The 17200-nt window shown below is 41.9% G+C and overlaps 1 protein-coding gene across 2 annotated transcripts in view; it reads left to right on the forward strand.

Annotated features, from left to right (window-relative positions):
* Positions 1 to 17200, forward strand: part of LOC128640807 (protein PRRC2C) — a 164571-nt gene that overhangs the window by 75420 nt on the left and 71951 nt on the right. For both annotated transcript variants that reach the window (XM_053693226.1, XM_053693227.1), the window contains one exon: positions 12444 to 12621. In XM_053693226.1, coding sequence (XP_053549201.1) covers positions 12444 to 12621 — 178 coding nt within the window. The remainder of the gene's footprint in view (positions 1 to 12443; positions 12622 to 17200) is intronic.

Here is a 17200-nt window from a genome sequence, read left to right on the forward strand (position 1 = left end):
CCCATCTTTCAAGATGGAGACCATTCGGACAATCTTACCTATGATCCAGGAAGGACAATATATGACTACAGTGGATCTAAAGGATGCGTACCTGCATATCCCTATCCACAAAGATCATCATCAGTTCCTCAGGTTCGCTTTCCTAGACCAGCATTACCAGTTTGTGGCTCTTCCATTTGGTTTAGCCACTGCTCCCAGAATTTTCTCAAAGGTGCTAGGGTCCCTTCTGGCAGTTCTAAGACAGCGGGGCATGGCAGTGGCGCCTTATTTGGACGACATCTTAATTCAGGCGCCGTCCTTTCACAGAGCCATGGCTCACACGGAGATTGTATTGTCCTTTCTGAGGTCTCACGGGTGGAAGGTGAACATCAAAAAGAGTTCTCTGTTCCCACTCACAAGGGTTCCCTTCCTAGGAACACTAATAGATTCAGTAGAAATGAAAATATTTCTGACGGAGGTCAGAAAGTTGAAACTTTTAGCTACTTGCCGAGTTCTTCATTCCATTCCTCAGCCATCTGTAGCTCAGTGCATGGAGGCAATCAGATTAATGGTAGCGGCAATGGACATAATCCCTTTCGCTCGGATACATCTCAGACCACTGCAACTATGCATGATCAATCAGTGGAATTGGGGATTATGCAGATTTGTCTCCTCAAATACAGTTGGACCAGGAAACCAGAGTTTCTCTTCTCTGGTGGTTGTCTCAGGATCACCTTTCTCAGGGAATACGTTTCCGCAGGCCAGAGTGGATCATTGTAACGACCGACACCAGTATGTTAGGCTGGGGTGCAGTCTGGGACTCCCTGAAAGCTTAAGGCTTATGGTCTCGGGAAGAATCTCTTCTCCCGATAAACATTCTGGAACTGAGGGCGATATTCAACGCGCTTCAGGCATGGCCTCAACTAGCTGCGGCCAAATTCATCAGATTTCAGTCGGACAACATCACGACTGTAGCTTACATCAATCAGGGGGGAACAAAGAGTCCCCTAGCGATGAAGGAAGTAACCAAAATAATCAGGTGGGCGGAGGACCACTCCTGCCATCTTTCAGCAATTCACATCCCAGGAATAGACAACTGGGAGGCGGATTTTCGGAGTCGTCAGACTTTTCACCCGGTTGAGTGGGAACTCCATCTGGAGGTATTTGCCCAGTTAACTCAACTATGGGGCATTCCAGAGTTGGATCTGATGGCGTCCCGTCGGCACACCAAGCTTCCTCTCTACGGGTCCAGGTCCCGGGACCCCAAGGCGGCATTGATAGATGCTCTAGCAGCGCCTTGGTCCTTCAATCTGGCTTATGTTTTCCCACCGTTTCCTCTTCTCCCTCATCTGATCGCCAGAATCAAGCAGGAGAAGGCTTTGGTGATTTTGATAGCGCCTGCGTGGCCACGCAGGACTTGGTATGCAGACCTAGTGGACATGTCATCTGTTCCACCATGGACACTGCCAATGAGGCAGGACCTTCTAATACAGGGTCCGTTCAAGCATCCAAATCTAGTTTCAATACGTCTGACTGCTTGGAGATTGAACGCTTAATTCTATCAAAGCGTGGTTTCTCTGAGTCGGTTATAGATACTCTGATTCAGGCTAGAAAGCCTGTCACCAGGAAAATCTACCATAAGATATGGGGGAAATATCTTTGTTGGTGTGAATCCAAGGGTTACTCATGGAGTAAGTTTAGGATTCCCAGGATATTGTCCTTTCTCCAAGACGGATTGGAGAAAGGTTTGTTGGCTAGTTCTTTAAAGGGACAGATATCTGCTCTGTCTATCCTTTTACACAAGCGTCTGGCAGAGGTACCAGACGTTCAAGCGTTTGCACAGGCTTTAGTCAGAATCAGGCCTGTCCATAAACCCGTGGCTCCGCCATGGAGTCTAAATCTAGTTCTTTCAGTTCTGCAAGGGGTTCCGTTTGAACCTTTACATTCCATAGACATTAAGTTGTTATCTTGGAAAGTTTTGTTTTTGGTAGCTATCTCTTCGGCTCGAAGAGTCTCAGAATTATCTGCCTTACAGTGTGATTCATCTTACCTGGTTTTCCATGCAGATAAGGTAGTTTTGCGTACTAAACCTGGTTTTCTTCATAAAGTGGTTTCTAACAAGAATATTAACCAGGAAATTGTTGTTCCTTCTCTGTGTCCCAATCCTCCTTCGAAGAAGGAACGTCTGTTGCACAATCTTGATGTAGTTCGTGCTCTAAAGTTCTATTTGCAAGCAACTAAGTATTTCAGACGAACATCTTTCTTGTTTATCTATTCTGGTAAGAGGAGAGGTCAGAAAGCGACTGCTACCTCTCTTTCCTTTTGGCTGAAAAGCATCATCCGTTTGGCCTATGAGACTGCTTGCCAGCTGCCTCCTGAAAGAATTACTGCTCATTCTACCAGAGCAGTGGCTTCCACATGGGCTTTCAAGAATGAGGCTTCTGTTGAACAGATTTGTAAGGCAGCGACTTGGTCTTCACTGCATACTTTTGCCAAATTTTACAAATTCGATACTTTTGCCTCTTTGGAGGCTATTTTTGGGAGAGGTTTTGCAAACAGTGGTGCCTTCTGTTTAAGGTACCTGTCTTGTTCCCTCCTTCATCCGTGTCCTAAAGCTTTGGTATTGGTATCCCACAAGTAAAGGCTGAATCCGTGGACTGGATACACCTTGCAAGAGAAAACAGAATTCATGCTTACCTGATAAATTACTTTCTCTTGGGGGGGCGGAGCCAGCAGCCGAGATGAGAAGTCGCATATACCCTGGGCTCCTGTACTAAACTAGATGTAAAGCAACTAAAATTATATATTATCGCTTTTAAAAGACATCAGTACTGAATATGGTTATTAGAAGTGACAGTGGAGCCTTCAACTATTCTATAACGGTTCAAATATCCATGGAGATAGCTACATAATGACATGGTTTGCTGAGATCCACATGGCACTTCTAGGTCTGATCCTACGCAGTATACATGGAAATTCAGTAAACTTTATTTCCTCTAGCCTCAATGCTTGATCTCATAACGCAGAGGAGATACTTCTCAACTAATTTCTATAGCTAGGAACCAACTCATTATGGAGCTTACAGATTTATTGCGACAGCTGGCACATAAAATGGATGCGCACTTTAACTCTCTAACTAGCACACTAATGGCGGAGCGATGCAGCGCTTCTAAAGGGGAAACAGCTGATACCCTGGATCAAAGTTTTTCTAACCCACAAGGAGAGAAGGAACAAGTTAGCCTTCGGAATGCCACCTCTGAGAAGCAGGCTGACATGGCGGTGGTATACGCAGTAAACCCAGAGTCAGCAGAAGTGCAGTCTGATTACATAGCAGACTCTGAGGGTCTGGATCTCGATCTCCAGCTGGGACAACAGTTTGCCGGAGAACATCAAGTTCGAGCTGATCCTGAAATACCTCTTTTAGCCATCATGTCGCCAAATACAGCCTCCATCGCATGTCTCTTGCGTACAGACCTCTGGAGGTACATGTTACTTATCGGAGATGCCCACATGTTTTCGCATCGGGAGAGCGTTGCACAGCTAGTGCAGATCAACTGGATTACGATTCTGAGGGTTACATGGGGAACACTAACCTGTCACTACATAACGAGCCCCTTTGATCCGGGCGGATGAGCTTTGCAGCTTCCTATTTTTGCTTTCCCCGCTCATCCATTTGGCTCACATCACGGAAGATTTATGGCAGATTGAACATCATCATCTATCACAAATTAGTCAGTGTTACTCTCATTTTAGCGGTCTCTAGCTATCATTTGCTCTCAACCCCAGATCGGTGTTGTGATTATCAGAAGGCTGGAGCGTGATGTTGGTGGCAAGTTTGGGGGACTTGTTGTTCTCTTTTTTGATGCATAGGATACCGAACATTGGACACGAGTTTCAATTATAAGGGGCATGATGTTATATGTTTTGCGTGTGTCCCAACATTTGTCATTGAGCCGTACTACTTAAAGTACTTGTTAATATACAGCTATACTAACCTCCTACATTTAGCACACAGCTCATAACGTGATAAAATACACAGAGCCTCTCCTCTTACAGTCACTACGGTGCATGTTGTATTACCTGTCATTTCATATGTCTAAGATTAGTCTGATCCTTCACTTTATCACTCAGGTTGAGATCTCTAGCTGTGTTCACCTTGAGATCTCTAGCACTCAGACCAGACCCTATAAAATCTCGGTTTTGCTAATTACGTATAGTTTACTCAATGCTAGCTGAAGGATTGTAATATAAATGCCTAACCCCTATAGTTTCATCTTAGATTCTGTGAATGTTAAATAGCCCACTTTTTCACATTTTATACAAGATAGGAAATATTGAAAATATCAATCTATCAATTGGAAGTTATTTCATTGGGCTACTGTGTGATTATGCTGCCTCGCATAGCCCCAAGCAACAAGATAATAGTCCTTTATGTTATGTGGTTTGGTTCTAGCTCTGCATATATGCGATTACTAATATGTCACTTACTTGCTGTCTCTGAGCTAAATACGCCAAGGTGGCATGCAGATACTTTACTTGATCTATTTTACTCTTTGTAATTACGAATATATATAAGCCAAAATGTAAATGAGTGCTCTGGAATATTATGACCCTTGTATGTTTCATACCTCACAGTATAGCTTTATGTATGGTCTTGTTGTTTCCTGTACGCTGCAGCCATCCTAGCAGAGGGATCATTTTACAAATGGTCCTCTTAGCATACTAATAATAACGCTAGCCCTATTTGGATCAGGACACTTAGAAATATAGCTCCTGCAGAACTTTAACTTTGGGAATATTAGGGTTCAATTGTTGTATGCTTGAAGCCACTTGGATTTTAGCTTAAAAGTTTCGCATAATCTATATTTTCTCTCAGAATTATCCCTGGTTTGTTTTACATATGTTATTAACTAACTTCCATGTCCATGCTGAAGCTTTTTATATGTATGTTCAAATGTTGCCACATCACTTTTATAGTACTAGTAAAGCTCACAGCTCGTAAGGTGCCCATATCCCTATTAGTAAGCAGGGTTTATTGTTTGATGATAAGGTCCATTTATAGATGCTGCTGGGCCGTGTCTACTGGGAAAGCACGGTCCAGCATATAAGTTTTTATCCCTTACTTATAAAGGCGTGTGGGCTTTGACAGCAAGGCGCTAGACATATGTTGTGCTACAAGTTATAAGATAAAATAACTAAATTGGTTCAAAGTATCTTGGTACTAACTGACAGTATGTGCGGAGTCATATTATCCGTAGTAATGTCAGTGAGCATGCATGTAATTTAGACTCTCCCTAGTATACTCCGGTTCTTTATAATGTGTTTAATAATTATTGTCTATATGGATGCACGTGATCTCTCTTTTACCTAAGTGTTATGTTATACTTATATGTGTTATTGACTATAATTTTCTGTGACTATACAACTGTAATCTCTAGTCTGTCTATGCTCTTATCCACATCTCTAGCACATTATAGTCTTCTTGATTGAGCCTCTCTCCTCCCTTTCCCGCCGGTACTTATGCCTGCGGGTCATATCCCTTCTCCCTCTCCAACATCGCCTAGAGGTGGCACTCCCCTAGGAGAGGGGCTCACCCACAAGTCCCCCAAGCCCCCTAGTCTCCAATCAATCGGACGACCCCCCTCTATCTGACAACATATTATATGACTCAAGGCCCCCTCTATAGGAATATAAAGGTTTAGTTGAGTGTGATTGTATTTATATTAAGTAATAACACCCTAGTCTCTCTTGGGTTTATCCCTGGTGTAGACATACTAACTGGCTCCGCCCCTCAACCCCCCCCCCCTGCCCCCCCTATTACATTTTGAGCGGCTCTTGCGCGCTGCATCCCTCTTCCCCATATAACTATAGAGTCACCCCCTCCCTAGTTATACCCTCATCTGATTAGCTACTTTACTTGTCTTTGTATATAGCTAGGAGAGGATCATTTTCGCTTATACTACATCTGTTATACTCTAAAACAAAACTGAAGTCTCCTTATGTGATGATCCATATTGTACGGAAAGGTTTGTGATACTAGAATACATTGTCTCCTAATTATGCTCTGTACACATTGTTGTGTGAATGTTTTATGTCATACCTTATACTCTGTACTGGTTTTTGACTTCAATAAAAAGATTTAAAAAAAAAAATAAAAAAAAAAAATTACTTTCTCTTGCGGTGACCTGGCAATTAAGTCAGGTAACTTTTTTTTTTTTGTTTAAACTACAGTCACCACTGCACCCTATGGTTTCTCCTTTTTCTTCCTAACCTTTGGTCGAATGACTGGGGGGTTGAGCTAGAGGGGGAGCTATATTGACAGCTCTGCTGTGTGCTCTCTTTGCCACTTCCTGTAAGTAATGAGAATATCCCACAAGTAAAGGATGAATCCGTGGACTGGATACACCGCAAGAGAAAGTAATTTATCAGGTAAGCATAAATTCTGTTTTTCACCTTCCCCTACCTTTAACAAAATGTACCCTATAGCTGACACCGTTCGGGATTCTTGGCAATCGGTCCCTAAGGTGGAGGGAGCTATATCTACCCTGGCTAAGCGTACGACTATCCCTATTGAGGACAGTTGTGCTTTCAAAGACTCTATGGATAAAAAGTTGGAGGGTCTTCTAAAAAGCTATTTGTTCATCAAGGGTTTCTATTACATCCAACCGCCTGCATTGTACCAGTCACAACTGCGGCTGCCTTTTGGTTTGACGCCTTAGTAGAGTCCCTTAAGACTGACTTCTTTAGAGGAAATAATGGATAGACTAAAGGCTCTTTAGCTGGCTAATTCTTTTGTTACGGATGCCGCCTTCCAGATCGCCAAATTGGCGGCTAAGAATGCACGATTTTCCATTTTAGCGCGTAGAGCCTTATGGTTAAAATCTTGGTCTGCTGATGTGTCCTCTAAATCTAAGCTTTTGGCTATTCTTTCAAGGGTAAGACCCTATTTGGACCTGACTTGAAGGAGATAATTTCTGACATTACATGATGTAAGGGTCACCTCCTACCTCAGGATAAAACTTCTAAGCAGAGGGGCAGACAGAGTACTTTTCGTTCCTTTCGAATTTTCAAGGGAGTCCCCTCTTCCGTTAAACAGGAAGGGAATTTTGCACAAGCCAAGTCCGTCTGGAGACCTAACCAGGCTTGGAAAAAGGGTAAACAACCCAAGAAGCCAGCTGCTGCTCGCAAGACAGTATGAAGGGGCGGCCCCCGATCCAGGACCGGATCTAGTAGGGGACAGACTTTCTCTCTTTGTTCAGGCTTGGATAAGAGACGTTCAGGATCCCTGGACACTGGAAATCGTGTCTCAAGGGTATCGGCTGGAGTTAAAAAAAAATTCCTTCCCAAGGGGAAGGTTTCTTCTTTCACGATTGTCTGTAGACCAGATAAAGAGGCGTTCTTACGTTGTGTAAAAGACCTCTCCACTATGGGAGTAATTTGTCCCGTTCCAATACAAGAACAGGGACAGGGGTTTTACTCAAATCCTTTTGTAGTTCCCAAAAAAGAGGGAACGTTCCGACCCACCATTTTAGATCTCAAGAGTCTAAACAAGTTTCTCAGAGTCCCATCTTTCAAGATGGAGACTATTCGGACAATTCTTCCATTGATCCAGGAGGGTCAATATATGACTACCGTGGACTTAAAAGATGCATATCTTCATATTCCTATCCACAGAGATCACCAGTTCCTGAGGTTTTCCTTTCTGGACAAACCTTTTCAGTTTGTGGCCCTTCCTTTTGGTTTGGCCACGGCACCCAAGATCTTCACGGAGGTTCTAGATTCTCTGCTGGTGGTACTCAGGCCGCTGGGCATTGCAGTGGCGCCTTATCTGGACGATATTCTGATCCAGGCGTCTTATAAGCCGACAGTCTCATACCGACATTGTTTTATCCTTCCTAAGGACTCACGGGTGGGAGGTGAATCTAGAAAAGAGTTCACTAATTCCACAGACAAGGGTTCCTTTCCTGGGAACTCTAATAGACTCTGTATCCATGAAAATCTTTTTGACGGAAGTCAGAAAGTTAAAGATTGAGTACATGCCGAACCCTTCAGTCCAATCCTCGGCCATCAGTGGGCTCAGTGCATGGAAGTAATTGGATTGATAATGGTGGTTATGGACATCATTCCGTTTGCTCGTTTTCATCTCAGACCTCTACAACTGAGCATGCTCAGGCAGTGGAATGGAGATTATGCAAATTTGTCTCCTCAGATAGGTCTGGATCAGGAGACAAGAGACTCTCTTCTTTGGTGGTTGTCGCCGGATCATCTGTCCCAAGGGACGTTCTTCCGCAGACCCTCATGGGTGATAGTGATAACGGACGCCAGTCTACTAGGTTGGGGTGCAGTCTGGAATTCCCTGAAGGCTCAGGGTGTGTGGACTCGGTTGGAGTCTCTAGTTCCAATCAATATTCTGGAGTTGAGCAATATTCAATGCGCTTCAGGCTTGGCCTCAGTTGGTTTCGGCCAAATTTATCAGATTTCAGTCGGACAACATCACGACAACCAATAGGGAGGAACAAAGAGTTCCTTGGCGATGACAGAAGTATCCAAAATAATTCGGTGGGCGGAGGCTCACTCTTTATCTGTCAGCAATCTACATCCCAGGTGTGGACAGAAGCAAATTTTTTAAGCAGACAGACGTTTCATCCGGGAGAATGGGAACTCCATCCGGAGGTCTTTGCCATCCTGATTCTCAGATGGGGCAGACCGGAGCTGGATCTTATGACATCTCGTCAGAATGCCAAGCTCCCGAGATACGGATCCAGGTCCAGGGATCCTCAGGCCGAACTGATAGATGCCTTGGCAGTGGCTTGTTCATTCAACCTAGCTTATGTGTTTCCACCGTTTGCTCTCCTTCCCTGGGTGATTGCTTGGATCAAACAGGAAAGGGCTTCAGTGATTCTCATCGCTCTGGCGTGGCCTTGCAGGTCTTGGTTTGCCGATCTGGTGGACATGTCCTCTCTGCCACCATGGAAGCTTCCATTGAGGCAGGACCTTCTCATTCAGGGACCCTTCCATCATCCGAATCTAATTTCTCTACAGCTGACTGCTTGGAGATTGAATGCTTGAATTTAGCTAAGCGAGGGTTCTCTGACTCGGTCATTGATACCTTGATTCAGGCACGTAAGCCTCTTACTAGAAAAATTTGCCATAAGATATTGCGTAAATATCTTTGTTGATGCGAATCCAAGGGTTACTCATGGACTAAGATTAGGATTCCTTGGATTTTGTCCTTTCTCCTAGAAGGATTTGAGAAGGGGTTATCAGCAAGTTCCTTAAAGGGACAGATTTCTGCTTTATCTATTTTGCTACAAAAATGTCTGGCATATGTTCCGGATGTTCAATCTTTTTGTCAGGCTCTGACTCGAATCAGGCCTGTGTTTAGACCTATTGCTCTTACTTGGAGTTTGAATTTCGTTCTTAGTGTTCTTCAAGGGGCTCCGTTTGAACCTATGCATTCCATAGATATTAAGTTATCTTGGAAAGTTTTATTTTTGGTTGCTATTTCTTCTGGTCGCAGAGTTTCTGAGCTTTCGGCTCTACAATGTGATTCTCCTTACCTTTTTTTTTTCATTTCGATAAGGTAGTGTTACGTACCAAACCTGGTTTTCTTCCTAAGGTTGTTTCCAACAAAAATATTAATCAGGAAATTATTGTTCCTTCATTATGTCCCAATCCTTCTAAGAAGGAGCGTCTGTTACATAACTTGGACCTGGTCCGTGCCCAGAAATTTTACTTACAGGCGACTAAAGAATTTCGTCAATCATCTTCATTATTTGTTGTTTTTTTCGGAAAACGTAGGGGACAGAAAGCTACGGCTACCTCTTTCTTTTTGGCTGAAGGGTATCATCGTTTTGCATATGAGACTGCTGGACAGCAGCCTCCTGAAAGAATTACGGCTCATTCTACTAGGGCTGTGGCTTCCTCATTGGCATTTAAAAATGTTGCTTCTGTTGAACAGATTTGCAAGGCTGCAACTTAGTCGTCTCTTCACACTTTTTCCCTCTTCCAAGGCTGTTTTTGGGAGAAAGGTTCTTCAAGTAGTTGTGCCTTCCGTTTAGGTTCCGGTCTTGTCCCTCCCTTTCATCAGTGTCCTATAGCTTTGGTATTGTAAGCCATAAGTAAGGATGAAATCCGTGGACTCGTCATATCTTGTGATAGAAAAGGAAATTTATGCTTACCTGATACATTTTTTTCTTTTACGATATGACGAATCCTCGGCCCACCCTGTCATTTTCTAAGACAGGTCTTTATTTTTGTTAAACTTCAGTCACCTCTGCACCTTGGCTTTTCCTTTCTCTTCCTAACTTCGGTCGAATGACTGGAGTGGGAGGGAAGGGAGGAGCTATATATACAGCTCTGCTGTGGTGCTTTTTGCCTCCTCCTGCTGACCAGGAGGCGATATCCCATAAGTAAGGATGGAATCCGTGGACTCGTCATATCATAAAAGAAACAAATTTATCAGGTAAGCATAAATTTCCATTTCTTCCACCTTGGGAGTCTGTTTCTGAGGGAGGACCTTCTGATCAGAGTCCTTTCTTTCATCTATTTTTCGTTTTTCTGAAGTTAACTGCTTGGAGACTGAACGCTTATTACTGTCTAAGCGGGGGGTTTTCTGAGTCGGTTATTGTGACCTTGATTCAGGCTTGCAAGCATGTTACTAGAAACATTTACCCTAAGATATGGCTAATTTTCTTTTTTGATGTGAATCCATAGACTTCTTTTGGAGTAGGGATTAAGCATAGTTCTTTCTTCAGGAAGGTCTGGAGAAAGGTTTGTCAGTCAGTTCTTTGAACAGATTCTTACATAAGTGTCTGGCGGATGTGCCAGATGTGTAATCTTGGTCAGAATCAGGCCTATGCTTAGTCTGTTGCTCTTCCTGGGAGCCTTAATGTCTGAAAGCTTTGCTGCAAGCTCTGTTTGAGCCATTGCATAGCTGTTAAATCGTTATCTTGGAAAGTTTTGTTTTTTATTCTATGATCTGCTCGGAGAGTGTCGGAACTCTCTGCTTTGCAGTGTGATTCCCCTTATCTTTTTCATGTCGATAAGGTATATTTTCGCACTTCATTAGGTTCTTTCCTAAGGTGTTTTCGGACAAAAAGATTTTATCAAGAAATTGTTACTTTTCTTTGACGTAGTTCTTCTTTTCTGGAGAACGTTTGTTGCATAACTTGGAGGTTGTGGATGATTTAAGATTCTATTTTCAGGCGATTAAGGATTTTCACCAGTACTCTGCCCTGTTTGTCAGGAAGCTTCTGCTATGTTTTTTTCTTTCTCTAGTAAGAGAAGTAAGTTTGGTTGTGTCCTTGAGACTGCTGGGTAGCAGTCTCCAGAGAAAATGTCAGGTCTTTCCACTAGGGGTCTCTTTTTGGGATTTCGAAATGAGGCTTCTGGGGATTGGATTTGCAAGGCTGTTTGTTGGTCTTCTCTGTATATCCGGTCAAAATTTGCATAGTTTTATTTTTGCCTTGGCTGAGTCTACTTTTGGGAGAAAGGTTCTTCAAGCGGTGGGGCCTTCTGTTTCGGTTACCGGTCATGTCCCTCCTTTATCAGTGTCCTCTGGCTTTGGGTATTGATTCCCAACAGTAATTGATGATCTGTGGACTCGCCGTGTCATTAGAAAGAAAACAAAATTTATGCTTACATGATAAATGTATTTATTTCTTGACACGGTGAGTCCACGGCCTTCCCTGTTTTTTCAGACCGTTTTTGTTGTATAGACCTCAGGCACCTCGGCACCTTGTGTTATTGCCTTAATCTTTTTTTCCCTTTGTCGAATGACGGGTTTGTGGGAAGGGGAGTGATACTTAACAGCTTTGCTGTGGTGCTCTTTGCCTCCTCCTGCTGGCCAGGAGTGACATTGCCAACAGTAATTAATGATGATCCGTGGACTCACTATGTCAAGAAAGAAAGAAATTTATCAGGTAAGCATACATTTGTTTATTTTTTTTTATTTGTGCTAATGTTTGAAATTGTAGCTCCTTTTTTAAAATGTTGGAAATGTGTATGCTGTACTTGGAGGACCAATGTTTGAGGGTGCACACACTGTGCATATCTATATGAATCTGTTGGACACCTTATAACAGCTATGTTTGCACTGGCCTGTGCATCTGCAGTTTAACTATGGACATAGCATGCTACAAATTATAATTTGATTTGGTTCATGGGAATTTCAAGACCCAGTATGCCATGCACAAAATAGCTTTGGAGCAATCATTTTAATATGACTGACAGGTTGGCTGTATATGGTGGGATTTATGCTAGGTTCAAAAATCTAAGCACCATGCAGGTTTTTGAATGGCTGCCACTCCAATATATTTTTTTTATTTAATAGATGTATTTATTTTTATGGACTTCTAAATGTGAGATACATTGGTGTGTTAATCTGTCTAGTTTTCTTCAGGTTAAATTTTACATTACATTTCTGTCATAATGAATGAAGACACCAGTGTGTTCTTTCCTAGTTGCTGCTCGCCATGGGCTTCAAAGCTTGGGAAAGGTTGCTGTCTCCCGGCGGATGCCGCCTCCTGCTAATTTGCCCAGTCTTAAATCTGAAAATAAAGGCAATGATCCTAACGTGAACATTGTGCCCAAGGATGGTACAGGTTGGGCATCTAAGCAAGATCTGCCTGAAGAAGAAAAGTAAGTAAATGGTGTTACCTGCGTTGGCTAAATTTTTTTGCATGTTCTATTAACATCTTATCAAACCTTTCCTAGGTCTATTAATCACAGTTGGTTTTTGTGTAGAACACATTTTATAGTTTAACATTGTTCACTACAGTAAATGTATTAGTGATTTCTGTTTTAAATACATAGCTTTTTTTCCTATGGCTAATAACATAATTTATGTAAGAACTTACCTGATAAATTCATTTCTTTCATATTAGCAAGAGTCCATGAGCTAGTGACGTATGGGATATACATTCCTACCAGGAGGGGCAAAGTTTCCCAAACCTCAAAATGCCTATAAATACACCCCTCACCACACCCACAAATCAGTTTAACGAATAGCCAAGAAGTGGGGTGATAAGAAAAAAGTGCGAAAGCATATAAAAGAAGGAATTGGAATAATTGTGCTTTATACAAAAAAATCATAACCACCTCAAAAAGGGTGGGCCTCATGGACTCTTGCTAATATGAAAGAAATGAATTTATCAGGTAAGTTCTTACATAAATTATGTTTTCTTTCATGTAATTAGCAAGAGTCCATGAGCTAGTGACGTATGGGATAATGAATACCCAAGATTTGGATCTTCCACGCAAGTCACTAGAGAGGGAGGGATAAAATAAAGACAGCCAATTCCGCTGAAAAATAATCCACACCCCAAAACAAAGTTTAAATCTTAATGAAAAAAACTGAAATTATAAGCAAAAGAATCAAACTGAAACGGCTGCCTGAAGTACTTTTCTACCAAAAACTGCTTCAGAAGAAGAAAACACATCAAAATGGTAGAATTTAGTAAAAGTATGCAAAGAAGACCAAGTTGCTGCTTTGCAAATCTGATCAACCGAAGCTTCATTCCTAAATGCCCAGGAAGTAGAGACTGACCTAGTTGAATGAGCTGTAATCCTTTGAGGCGGAGTTCTACCCGACTCGACATAAGCATGATGAATCAAGGACTTTAACCAAGATGCCAAAGAAATGGCAGAAGCCTTCTGACCTTTCCTAGAACCAGAAAAGATAACAAATAGACTAGAAGTCTTTCGGAAATCTTTAGTAGCTTCAACATAATATTTCAAAGCTCTAACTACATCCAAAGAATGCAACGATCTTTCCTTAGAGTTCTTAGGATTAGGAAACAACGAAGGAACCACAATTTCTCTACTAATGTTGTTAGAATTCACAACCTTAGGGAAAAATTTAAATGAAGTTCGCAAAACCGCCTTATCCTGATGAAAAATCAGAAAAGGAGACTCAAAAGAAAGAGCAGATAATTCAGAAACTCTTCTAGCAGAAGAGATGGCCAAAAGAAGCAAAACTTTCCAAGAAAGTAATTTAATATCCAGCGAATGCATAGGTTCAAACGGAGGAGCTTGAAGAGCCCCCAGAACCAAATTCAAACTCCAAGGAGGAGAAATTGACTTAATGACAGGTTTTATACGAACCAAAGCCTGTACAAAACAATGAATATCAGGAAGATTAGCAATCTTTCTGTGAAAAAGAACAGAAAGAGCAGAGATTTGTCCTTTCAAGGAACTTGCAGACAAACCTTTATCCAAACCATCCTGAAGAAACTGTAAAATTCTAGGGATTGTAAAAGAATGCCAAGAAAAATGATGAGAAGAACACCAAGAAATGTAAGTCTTCTAGACTTGATAATATATCTTCCTAGAAACAGATTTACAAGCCTGTAACATAGTATTAATTACGGAGTCAGAGAAACCTCTATGACTGAGAATCAAGCGTTCAATTTCCATACCTTCAAATTTAAGGATTTGAGATCCTGATGGAAAAAAGGACCTTGCGATAGAAGGTCTGGTCTTAACGAAAGAGACCACGGTTGGTAAGTAGCCACCCGGACAAGATCCGCATACCAAAACCTGTGAGGCCATGCTGGAGCCACCAGCAGAACAAACGAACGCTCCTTTAGAATCTTGGAAATCACTCTTGGAAGAAGAACTAGAGGCGGAAAGATATAGGCAGGATGATACTTCCAAGGAAGTGACAATGCATCCACTGCTTCCGCCTGAGGATCCCTGGAGCTGGACAGATACCTGGGAAGCTTCTTGTTTAGATGAGAAGCCATCAGATCTATTTCTGGAAGTCCCCACATTTGAACAATCTGAAGAAATACCTCTGGGTGAAGAGACCATTCGCCCGGATGTAATGTTTGGCGACTGAGATAATCCGCTTCCCAATTGTCTATACCTGGGATATGAACCGCAGAAATTAGACAAGAGCTGGATTCCGCCCATACAAGTATTCGAGATACTTCTTTCATAGCCAGAGGACTGTGAGTCCCTCCTTGATGATTGACATATGCCACGGTTGTGACATTGTCTGTCTGAAAACAAATGAACGACTCTCTCTTTAGAAGAGGCCATGACTGAAGAGCTCTGAAAATCGCACGGAGTTCCAAAATGTTGATTGGTAATCTCGCCTCCTGAGATTCCCAAACCCCTTGTGCTGTCAGAGACCCCCATACAGCTCCCCAACCTGTCAGACTTGCATCTGTTGAGATCACAGTCCAGGTCGGAAGAACAAAAGAAGCCCCCTGAACTAAACGATGATGGTTGGTCCACCACGTTAGAGAGTGTCGTACAATCGGTTTTAAAGATATTAATTGTGATATCTTTGTATAATCCCTGCACCACTGGTTCAGCATACAGAGCTGAAGAGGTTGCATGTGAAAACGAGCAAAGGGGATCGCGTCCGATGCAGCAGTCATAAGACCTAGAATTTCCATGCATAAGGCTACCGAAGGGAATGATTGAGACTGAAGGTTTCGACAAGCTGAAACCAATTTTAGACGTCTCTTGTCCGTCAGTGACAGAGTCATGGACACTGAATCTATCTGGAAACCTAAAAAGGTTACCCTTGTCTGAGGAATCAACGAACTCTTTGGTAAATTGATCCTCCAACCATGTTCTCGAAGAAACGATACGAGTCGATTCGTATGAGATTCTGCTAAATGTGAAGACTGAGCAAGTACCAAGATATCGTCCAAATAAGGAAATACCACAATACCCTGTTCTCTGATTACAGATAGAAGGGCACCGAGAACCTTTGTAAAAATCCTTGGAGCTGTTGCTAGGCCAAACGGCAGAGCCACAAACTGGTAATGCTTGTCTAGAAAGGAGAATTTCAGAAACTGATAGTGATCTGGATGAATCGGAATATGCAGATATACATCTTGTAAATCTATTGTGGACATATAATGCCCTTGCTGAACAAAAGGCAGAATAGTCCTTATAGTTACCATTTTGAATGTTGGTATCCTTACATAACGATTCAATATTTTTAACTCCAGAACTGGTCTGAATTAATTCTCCTTCTTTGGTACAATGAAGAGATTTGAGTAAAACCCCAGCCCCTGTTCCAGAACTGGAACTGGCATAATTACTCCAGCCAACTCTAGATCTGAAACACATTTTAGAAATGCTTGAGCCTTCACTGGATTTATTGGGACACGGGAAAGAAAAAATCTTCTTGCAGGAGGCCTTATCTTGAAGCCTATTCTGTACCCTTGTGAAACAATATTCTGAATCCAAAGATTGTGAATTGAATTGATCCAAATTTCTTTGAAAAAGCGTAATCTGCCCCCTACCAGCTGGACTGGAATGAGGGCCGCACCTACATGTGGACTTGGGAGCTGGCTTTGGCTTTCTAAAAGGCTTGGATTTATTCCAGACTGGAGATGGTTTCCAAACTGATACTGCTCCTGTAGGGGAAGGATCAGGTTTTTGTTCCTTATTGTGACGAAAGGAACTAAAACGATTAGCAGACCTAAATTTACCTTTAGATTTTTTATCCTGTGGTAAAAAAGTTCCTTTCCCCCCAGTAACAGTTGAAATAATAGAATCCAACTGTGAACCAAACAATTTATTACCTTGGAAAGAAAGGGAAAGCAAAGTTGACTTAGAAGACATATCAGCATTCCAAGTTTTAAGCCATAAAGCTCTTCTAGCTAAAATAGCTAAAGACATATACCTGAAATCAACCCTAATGATATCAAAGATGGCATCACAAATAAAGTTATTAGCATGTTGAAGAAGATTAACAATGCTATGAGTATTATGATCTGTTACTTATTGTGCTAAAGCTTCCAACCAGAAAGTTGAAGCTGCAGCAACATCCGCCAAAGATATATCAGGTCTAAGAAGATTACCTGAACATAAGTAAGCTTTTCTTAGAAAGGATTCAATTTTCCCATCTAAAGGATCCTTAAAGGAAGTACTATCTGCCGTAGGAATAGTAGTACGTTTAGCAAGAGTAGAGAGAGCCCCATCAACCTTAGGGATTTTGTCCCAAAACTCTAATCTGTCAGATGGCACAGGATATAATTGCTTAAAACGTTTAGAAGGAGTAAATGAATTACCCAAATTATTCCATTCCCTAGAAATTACTTCAGAAATCGCATCAGGGACGGGAAAAACCTCTGGAATAACTACAGGAGGTTTAAAAACTGTATTCAAACGTTTAGATTTAGTATCAAAAGGACCAGATTCCTCTATTTCTAATGCAATTAAGACTTCTTTAAGTAAAGAACAAATAAATTCC

The sequence above is a fragment of the Bombina bombina genome, chromosome 10, assembly GCF_027579735.1.
Source record: "Bombina bombina isolate aBomBom1 chromosome 10, aBomBom1.pri, whole genome shotgun sequence".
In the NCBI taxonomy this organism is placed as follows: Eukaryota; Metazoa; Chordata; class Amphibia; order Anura; family Bombinatoridae; genus Bombina; species Bombina bombina.